The 9,806-nt window shown below is 46.1% G+C and overlaps 1 protein-coding gene across 2 annotated transcripts; it reads right to left on the minus strand.

The window, feature by feature from the left end:
- Window positions 1-493: 493 nt before the first annotated feature.
- Window positions 494-9,774, minus strand: pianp (PILR alpha associated neural protein). 2 transcript variants are annotated; one of them, XM_026183522.1, is made up of 6 exons: window positions 9,272-9,307; window positions 8,708-8,764; window positions 8,118-8,509; window positions 7,656-7,734; window positions 2,703-2,849; window positions 494-2,020 (listed from the first exon to the last, which is right to left on the minus strand). In XM_026183522.1, the coding sequence occupies exons 2-6, from the start codon at window positions 8,716-8,718 to the stop codon at window positions 1,999-2,001; spliced, it is 651 nt and encodes a 216-aa protein (XP_026039307.1). In that variant the 5' UTR covers window positions 8,719-8,764; window positions 9,272-9,307; the 3' UTR covers window positions 494-1,998. The 2 variants fall into 2 exon arrangements, with proteins under 2 accessions (XP_026039307.1, XP_026039306.1); XM_026183521.1 differs by having other exon boundaries at window positions 8,708-9,774.
- Between the last annotated feature and the right edge of the window lie 32 nt (window positions 9,775-9,806).

The following is a 9,806-nucleotide window of genomic DNA, read 5'->3' on the forward strand; positions in this document are numbered from 1 at the left end:
TGCCCAGAGGAGATGGAAACGCTGTGCGGCAATGCTGCCGCAGAATCTCAATACACTCCAGTGGCATTTCTCTACTCGTGCCCGCCTTGATTTTATTGACATTTGTTTGAGAAACTACACAGAGGAAATTCTTGCTTAGCACCCCGTTAATCTTTGTAAAGCGCAAGAAATCCGTATGAGGTGAGGAGATAAGGAAGAAGTTTCAGACAAAAGCAAGCGCCTTATTCTTCACCTCCTTTCATCTGCTCCTCAATGGTGTAAAAACAGCCAACCGTGGCTGGCATATTCAAGACTTTTCAATGCCAAGCTTGTGGTTTCAAATCAATGCAAGGCAGTGGACTAAATGTTCACTTCAGGGAGAAAAAGATTAGGATACAGGGGTAGCTATTAAAATGCACGGTGTAAGCTTTATCCTTCCCATAAAGCATTGCCGATCGCACTGCTCCAGGGGGAATTTATTCAACATGCACAGAAATAAACAGATAGGCAGAGCTAAAACGCCAGTATTGAGTCTTTATTGAACTTCCATGGTACAGAAAGACCACATTTCTACAGGAATGCTACTAAAAATCACAAGACTGGATATCTGGAGGATTGCACGAGCTACGCATGATGCCACCAGCACTAAGTGGGAATCTGTGTGTGTTTGTGTAACTGGTAGGGGGAGGGGAGGAGGGGGTCATGCCTCAAAGCTGCTTAGAAAAGTTGCCAGACACAAAGTGACATTTGGCTTTGAAAGGGTCTAAAAGACATCACTCACTGATAGGTAAAATAGACATTTTATAAATAATAGATTCAAAGCAACTCTCACAGGTGTATACATGCAGATTCACAGGAGATACAGAAACGATGCTCCTTGATGTTCTACTTTCCTTTGGTACACCCAAGACAGCTAAAAAAATGATGATAATAATGTGAGAGGGAACAATGGTGGTTTTGTTTTCCAGATTGAGATACTTGGCTGTCGGGTGAAAAGAAGAGGGGGGGAAAAAAGAAGAAAAACATCTTGTTGTGCTAACATCAGTCCTTTGATCACATGTGCAGTTCACTGATACATCAATCTGTCTTTGTAGTGTACCATCCAAACCTTTGGGAAACATCGATTTTCAGCAGGAACGGTTCCTCGCTTCCATTCATGTCCTGAATATTTGAAGTACCTGTGCAGCGTCCGGCAGAAAAAAAGGTTCGCCGAGAAAAGGTGAACGTCGGCCAGATAATTAAGAGAACAAATCATGAGGAAAAACTGAAACAAAAACAGGCTCCTCTGCATAGTGCAGAGGGATATAGCCACACTATTTGCATTTCGGGCGCTCAAAGCGGGGAATAAACAGCAGTTTTTGGAGCGTGACATGTTAAACACATTGGCTGCTGGCTACAGCCGTGCCAAACAGCTTTGTGAAATGCCCCGTTCAGTGTGTGGAGGTGCTCAGAATGGCTTTTTAACCATCTACAAGCCTGTTAATCTGAGCCAAATTTGAGTGTCATGTTATGTAAAAAGAAGACTCTGCCGGGATTGCCATTAATACTAAACAGCTTCACATGTGGGGCTGGATCGGTGAGAACGGTTGTGGAAGCACAGGTAGGGCATTTCGGGGATAATGGGATGCTTCATGGTTGTTTAAACTGCTTGTTTGTGAATTAGTCGTGGCGGGTCGAAGCTTAGCAGAGCTCGGGGCCAAATAAAGGCTGGAAAACGGAGAACATGTCACAGTGACGCAGATCCACATTAACAGAAATTTACACCAAGCCAGAAGGAAGGAAGGACGGACGGACGGAGGAAAGGAGGGAGATGAGTTCAGATGTTCCTTTTTTTTGTTTTTTGTTTTTTTAGACCTCAGGGAAGCAGGAGTGTTTTGTGATGGCTGGATACCTGGGATCCCTGAATTCATTTCACAGTTTAGAGAAAATAAAAACGGTGCTGCGGGCGCACCCTCCGGTCTTGTTGATGCTCCTCCTCAGGCCCCGTAGAAATGTTTACCATATGGAAAAACAGTCACCTCAGAGGTTCACAACAGGGATCCTGACACAGCAAGAGACACAGAGGAGAAGAGTGAGAGGGATAGAAGGAAAGGAAGAAGCTGGGGAGGCCCGGCGATGGAAGGAAAAGGCAGAAGAAGAGAGGAGAAGTGGAGCACAAAAGCCTGAAGCTGGAAAAGTTGTGTACATGCAAAAGGAACGCTGCGTCGCAGGGGGACGGAGAGGGTGGCGGGGGGGGGAGGAAGAAACGGAAGAGCAGCGAGGAAGGAGGAGAGGAAGGTGGAGGTGAAGCTGATGGGAGGGGAGGAAGTGAGAGGGGGAGCACTGGAGTGTAGCTCTATAATTATCCTGATTGAGATTAACTTTAAATACTCTCGAATATAAGCATCATTTCATGGATGGTGGTTGGGCGCCTTTTTTGATAGGCCCAGGATGACTCATCCGGTGAGGGAGTTTAAAACACTGATACATCTTAGAGCAGCGCCAACACTTCAGGCCTGAATACTCCACAGAGAATAGCACCACCGTCCAATTACACTCCAGGTACGTCCTTACAGTGCATGCGAAAAGGTAATACGGGTGCTTCACACACAGACACGGAAGAAAACTTCAATCCAGGGGTTGCACGGCGACTCGCACACGCACATGCGGCTTAGAGACTGACACAAACACGCACGCACGCGCACACACTCGGGCCGTGTAGAGCTGGTGAGGCGACTCATTACCTCTCCCTGTCGGTGAAGGAGGAGGAGGTGCTGTGCAGCGTCTGCCGGCTGTCCTCCGAAGCAAGGGAGCGAGGGAGAGCGAGGGAGAGGGGGGGTGCTACGCCACGGGAAAGCGGGGGCGGATGCTGGGAACAGCTGCGATCGTAACTGGGAGAGAAAGGATAGTCAGATAGATAGATGGAGGAAGAGGAGGGGAGTAGGGGGACAAGATTTGCAAAGGATGAAGAGTTAAAGAGGCAAGCAGTCGGCATGGAGTGGGACACAAGTGCGAGGACGAAGAGAGATAAGACAAACGAGAAGAGAAACGGGGCATAAACAGATGCAATAAAGTTAGTTTGAGTTTGAGACAGATATTACAGTAAGAGAGGGCGAGACGGATACGAGGAAACGACAGAGAGATTGAAATGAAGAGAGGCGCGGAGAGGAACGATAAGGAGAGCGATCAGAATGAAAGACACAGAGGGAGAAACGAAGTCAGAGAACATCAGGAACAGCCGATCCATTTAGCATCAGCGAACACATTATCCTGCCACTGTGAGAGAGAATTAGTGCACTCATCGGACTCATTAAAACACTGTCGGAGAGGGGAGAGAGGGGGGGGGAGGGAGGCAGAGCGAGAAATGGGGAAGGAGACTTCACTGTGAGATGTGGGGAGGGAGTCAGAAGGTTGGAGGTGGGAAGGATGCAACAAGGCGAAGAAACGGACGGAGCAGTGGCGCGTGACTGAGGTGTCGTGCCATTACTCCTGTAAGGAGAGGGGAGTTCTGGTGAAGACGCAGTTGAGAGGCGCAGGTTCGGGCTCTTTGGAACACTTAGACGCACAACAAAGCTGTTCTCACCGCCATAAAAGCCCTCGTGCACCCTCATCGTCCCTCAGTAACACCTGTTCTTTCCTGGCTGACTCCTCTCACTGTACGCGCACACACAAACACACACCGTCACACACTTGATGACATTAGCCACACTGACGATTTTAGGGCTGGGAAAATCACTGAGCACATATGCCGCTCTTCTATAATCATAATGAACTGGACTGTGGCCAATTTCCACTATAGGCTATCATTTCGGTCCATCTGTACCCCCTTCCCGTTCCTTCCGCGGCACTTTCTCCCTCTAACACATGGTGTTATTTACACATTTATGACACTGAAGTACGAGCCAGTCTATAGAGAGGAGCTGCTGCCATGTCTCCAGACTGACTCCCTGCAGTTCTCGCTATTCTAATACCACTTGGGATTCACTAAGCAGTGTAGGGTTTTTTTGTTTTTTTGCCAGCGCCAGGTGAAGTAAGTTATCGAAACAAGAGCGAAGGCCAGTCTCAGGAACAGAGAGAAAGGGGGGCTTATCATGTATCAGCTCACGGCAAGCTGGAGGATTATCTGTGGATCTGCAGCCGGACTGGCGGTGCTGGGAGAGATAGGAGACTGGTGGGGGAGATAAGAGAAGTACCGGCTGTGCAGAGACAGGCAGCTTTAGAGCAAGGCACTGACGATAACTGGAACAAAGCGAGGAACCTAAAAGAAGTGTGTGGGGGGGGGGGGGGGGGGGGAGAGAACAGGTATTCAACGAAAGGAAGAGAAAAAAAATCCAGTGGGAGCCGAAGGGGAAGGAGAAACGAGGAGGGGAGGGGTAGATGGGGTATGAGGGGTAGATAATGTACGAGTGTGGGAGCAAAATTGAGATTAAGAGAGAGCGTGAAAAGGGGATATGGGGGAGAACAAATCATACCGATGCAGGCAATGAAAAAAAAGTGATACAACAGAAATTCAGGTAAGATGTGCAGATGAGATTACAGTAAGGAAGAGGAGGAGGAGTGCGAGAAGGGGGGGAGGGAGTGTGAGAGTGGGAAGAGAGGGGTCCCAGCGGTCAAATAAATGAGCCGTTATTGGTTTGATCAGCAAGGCGAAGAAGTGCTTCACTACATCGCGGAGAGATAATGGCCATGTGTGTACGGATCACCTCCTACCTGCCTCCCCGGCCTGAAAACATAACACATGCGCACACACACCGCCCACTCTGCGTCTATACGCTCGGGGGACGCCACGTGAACACCCAAAACTATAAGACAAGAGATCACTGGTTATAGTTAATGCTTAATCACTGCAACTTTAATGGCTCTAAATGATACATCTGTGCCAATCGTGACTTTTGGGAACACAAGTGCTGTTAATAAAGTCATTAGTGAGCAATTACTCAGCTCTCATTTAGGCCCGTAACATAATCGGCGACAGGCGCACAGACAAGACGGGCAGGCCAGCGTGTGCGGGCAAACACATCTGCAGCCATTAAAGTCTCCTCTTCAAGAAAAACCCCACTCATCTAAACCCCATGCATCTGTCCCATTACACACATGTGTGGGGGAAAATGGTGTCTCTTGCTTACTCGCTTTATTTAAAAAAACAACAACAAAAGTCTAAATACTACTACATAAAAAAGCAAATTCAGCACTCTCCTAAACTGTCTATAAAACATGAGGCATCTGGGTTTTTATGATGGATTTGACTTATAGGTCTCAAAATTAAAGACAATTAGGTGGTTATTAAAGCTTGTTTATGCCAATGAAAAACACCCATATGTCAAAATTTTGACTTACTCAAAAGTTTGAGTTAAAAATCCAAAGTTAAGTCAAAATGAACTCTGCCTGGCAAAAAAAGAGAAAGAAAGAAAAGGGGAAAAAACTCAGTGATGGAAACAAGTTCCATAGATGGTGCCATAAACCTGCATTTTTAATTTATTTCCAGCAGAGGGAGACTCATCTGGGTCCAAGAGGAAGCCTGGCTGTACAGGAGTCTAAGATAAAGTGGTAATGATGCTCACCTCAGAGCTGAAAAATGAAACCAGTCCATAAACTGCAGTTCCTCTAGTGGCCACTTGAGGCTGGCTACAAAAGTGAGTCAGTCGCCACTGACTTCTATGTTTAAATGGCCAACATACACCATTAAAAGGAATATTTGCAGCCTAGTATTAAATACAGTTTTGGCATCTATGGATTATTTAACCTTTATAACAACTGTACAGCAATGACATGTTTTATAAGTCAATTGTTTTGATGTTTTTAAGGCTTAAAAGCTGTGGCAACACAGGTAGCTTCAGTCAATAGCTGCCTTTAAGCTTGAGTCACACAAGCCTAGATACCAGTGTGTTAGCACAGGCCCTGAAAGAAAAAATGTGTATTATGCAGTAGCTGGAGGTTGCTAGCAGTCGCTAGCATAAAACTGGTTGAAATAGAGATACACAGTGCTACACCAAAAACTTCTTGTAGTTGCTTTGGTTGTTAGCAAGTTACTGTGGTACCCTCAGTCTGCACGGAAAACAGCAGGTTGCCTGTAAATGATGCAAACCAGAAATAATGATATTCTGCCTTTAGAGAAGAAGTTGTTTGCTTAAAATGTGTTGGGTGGAGCAGTAAGGCATAACTTTTACAATGAAGGCGAATGTTTTCTGTTTGTGAACTCCATCACATTTTTTCGCAATTACTGCTCAGCGAGTAAATGTAGAGACCGCAGACAAGCGGGCGTTATTCATGTCAACTGTGGGTGACTGTGGTAACATGCTAGCAGGCAAAGTAATCACAAGGAAGTTTCTGGTGGAGCACCGTCAGGAACTTCCAGCGACGGTGCAAGTCTGTGCTTCAGTTTTAATGAGTGAAATTCACAGCAGTATTTTAATCAGTCTGTTAATTAAGACTAATTAGCAGATGTCTGTGTCTTTGTGTTGCTCACATACAGTTTATGGATGCTACTTGCTCAGCTTGCTAACCCGAGTTCGTTAGCCTTAGCCAATTACTCCGTCCACTTGCCCAAATACAGCAAATACAGGCTCCACAAACCAACATGGTCAGCAGCCAAAATGCTAAATTTGAAGCTTCCACCAAACAATGGGTGACATCATGGCTTCATAGGTATGTCCACTTCCTATGTAAAGTCTATCCTAACGAGTTTGTTTTTGGTCTTATTAATTTAAGAGAAGATTATGAATTTTACTTAGCAAATCATGCTGCCATTCGGAGTAAAATAATCAATAAAGCAGGCTGTGATTCAGCCCATGGCTAGCATGTGATTAACATAGTGTTACCTATTAGCACGCATACTTGCTTACTGGTTAAAAAAAACAAGAGAGCGACATCCGAAAACACTCATCTCAAGGACTCAGCACAAGTGAAGACTTTGTGAACCCACCGGTGACATCACAGTTTATGGCCTTGTTTTCTTTTACATATGCTTTACTCTGTTAACACTTATGACCTGTCCTGACAAGTTTCTGAGTCAGGTATAACCTACAGTGAAGATTAAGCCAAGATTACGATTTTGCCTTTCTGCACCCTCTCCTCACTGTCTTTGGATACCAACCAGGTCATCAAATCGAGATTAGTCCACTTACAATTATTAAAATATTAATGAAGTGCAATTATCTAGTAATTAATGAGATAAAAGTCTGAAGACAGAAAACAATTTTTTTTTCTGTAGCAGAATATTTTGTTTTTAATCATCTCATTATGCCTCAGGTTTTTCTTTCAACTCCTTGGTGGGGTTACAAATCCCCATGTTGGGACTGTTCTAATCAAACATTCAGCTGGCCTCAACACATCCCTGCTTTAATGGAAAGAACCATGATTTTAAAATAAAGAACAAAAACAAGATGATAATTAGCAGCTCATACACCTCTCTCAACATTAAAGTGTCCAAGATGCTGCTACATTCATATGCTTCCACTGAAGTGTGCAATTTCAGTTTTTGGAAAATACCCAGTTTCTATTTCTTACCATTGTAAAAAAAAAAAAAAAGGCCCTGAGGTATTTTAACCAGAAGAATCCAGTAACACCACCCTGCTGCGTGTCAGGCTTACACAAGGAAAGTCGCCTCATCCTTACTCAGCAATGCCCACCTCATATTTATGTGGTCATGGACACAAACACACACACGACACGGTGGAGGAGAGAATTTTGGTTCCTACCAGAGTTTGGCTGTAATGATGACTGCTGTCAGGATGAGCAGCGAGGAGATGGTCACGGTGACATAGAACTGTGGGTCCACTGTAACACACACATTTACACACACACTCACGAAGTTATTCATCTCAGATTGTTTAGCTGTAGCCAGAACAAAAGAAGAAAACAGTGTAGCCAGCTGAAACATCAAATTGGACGTGCAAGACTCTAGCCTCCAACTATCACACCCATCCGATGACGTCTCCTCTGTGTTTTGCAGTTATGACAGCGGCTAATTCTTCCCTGTGAGTGATGAGAACTTTATTAGGCAATCCCCGCCGCAGACACAGCCGGGTGCACACAGCTGGGTGTCAGCCTTCACCCTCATGACAGCTAATTCCCTAGAGGACTCCTGGCATGTGAGTGTGTTCGCTCACTGCAACTCATGGACACCTTTATTTAGAAATCCTTCATCTCTTGATGCCCACCTTCCTCAGGCTCTGTCTCCTCTGCCTCAGTCCCACCATCCTCCACTCCCTTCTTGGGCTCCAGTGGTGGCTGCATGCTTTCGTCAGGGTAAAGCCAGTTCTCAGGCGTGGCGGTGCTGGCCTCTTGCTGGTTCCCATGCAGGTACAGGTGATCGGTTTCCTGGCTGGAGAGGAAGTGGTAGGTCTCGTCCTCCAGCTGCTGCGTGGGACCCCAGACCACCGCCCACAGAGGGGTGGGCGTGACTTGGGCGGTGACGGACAGCTGGACCGACAAGGCGTCCACCTGCTCCTCGGCCTCTCTGTCGTCACGGTTACAGGTGGAGGGCTGTGTCACCAAAGCAACCAGGAGGAGAGAGATGAGGCCAGTCAGTCGTGCGACAGGAGAGATGGAGCTGGAAGGAAAGGTGAAGGAGAAAGGATGAGAGAGGGTGGAGTGACAGGACAGTTATCTGAGAAAATGCATTGTCCGCGGCCGCCCTGCACGACCTCAACAGCTTAGACATTGATTCTCAAGCCGGCCATCACTCAGAATGACATTTTATGCATCTGCGTCCCACACATCTCTCCACCTCAGAAACTATCCATCTTACCATCTCTCCATCGCTTCACTCTGTTCACTGAGACTCCTCTTCTCCGATCATCTCTCTCTGTAAGATAAAACAGAGGGGCAAGAGAGGAATAAAAGCCAGAAAGGGGGGAGGGTCCTGCTTTTTGTCGCCTCCTTTCTTCTTCTTCTTCTTGTGTTTTGCCACATAAAATCCATGTAAACACAGACAGCAGCAAGAGTGCTGGCGAAAAGCCAACTCTGTCACATTTTGAAAGAAGCACACACGCGGACTCCCCGGGGCATCACAATCTAAAGCTCAACTGTCCGCCACATGTTCACACACATCTGCATGGTAAAAAAAAAAACATCCAGAAGTACACACCGGTCGTCTGCTCTGCCCTGTCACACACATCCACAGCGCACACACACCTGAGCACGGCACATTAATCATCATTAGAGTCGTCATGCATGGAGCGAGTACTCTATAAGTCACTTTGAGCAGAGAGAGATAACTTCCTATCAACAACTACTGCATAAATGCCACAGAAATGTCACTCAGAGACACACGAACACACGCGCTCCGACACATATCAGTTATCATGCCTACCTCTGGCTGTGGAGAGAGGGAATGAGAGAGGGAGACAGAGAGAAAGGGGGAGATACAGGGAGAGAGAGAGAGAGAGTGAGGGAGGGAGGGGAAAAAAAAGCATCGGTTGCCTTAGCGACTGAGACATGCAGAGTCTGGTGGAGTAAGAGAGGGGAGAGAGAGCGACGTGGGGAGGGCAAGAGACTGTAGGAAAGAGATTTAAATGCTAATTATGTGGGTTTTTTTTTTAAATGGGTTCAATTAAACGGACACAGAGGAAAAAGAAATGAATTTGACGAGCCAAACAGAAATGATACCGAGGACGACATTAATAAGCTCATTTTGGAGGCGGAGGTTAAAAAAAAAAGAAGAAACCTCTCCAATTGTGTTTACAAAGACAGCAAGGACACCCCAGAGAGAAAAAAAGAGACAGAAATACAGACAGTAAAGAGGAAGAGGCGCGAGAGAAAGGAATGACGGGAATAAAATTTAATTTACATTCATTTACGCTGGCAGAGGAGGCTAAAGAACTGGTGTTTCCAGAGGAGACGGGGTC

Source organism: Astatotilapia calliptera, chromosome 11 (genome assembly GCF_900246225.1).
Source record: "Astatotilapia calliptera chromosome 11, fAstCal1.2, whole genome shotgun sequence".
Lineage (NCBI taxonomy): Eukaryota > Metazoa > Chordata > Actinopteri > Cichliformes > Cichlidae > Astatotilapia > Astatotilapia calliptera.

What these genes read in the sequence shown, in the direction of transcription:
- pianp (XM_026183521.1), bottom strand. An exon ending in GGAGACAGAGCCTGAGGAAG is followed by an intron (nt 7,735 to 8,117) that starts GTGGGCATCAAG and finishes TGTGTGTTACAG; the next exon opens with TGGACCCACAGTTCTATGTC. An exon ending in TCCTTCACCGACAGGGAGAG is followed by an intron (nt 2,021 to 2,702) that starts GTAATGAGTCGC and finishes TTGCTGTGTCAG; the next exon opens with GATCCCTGTTGTGAACCTCT.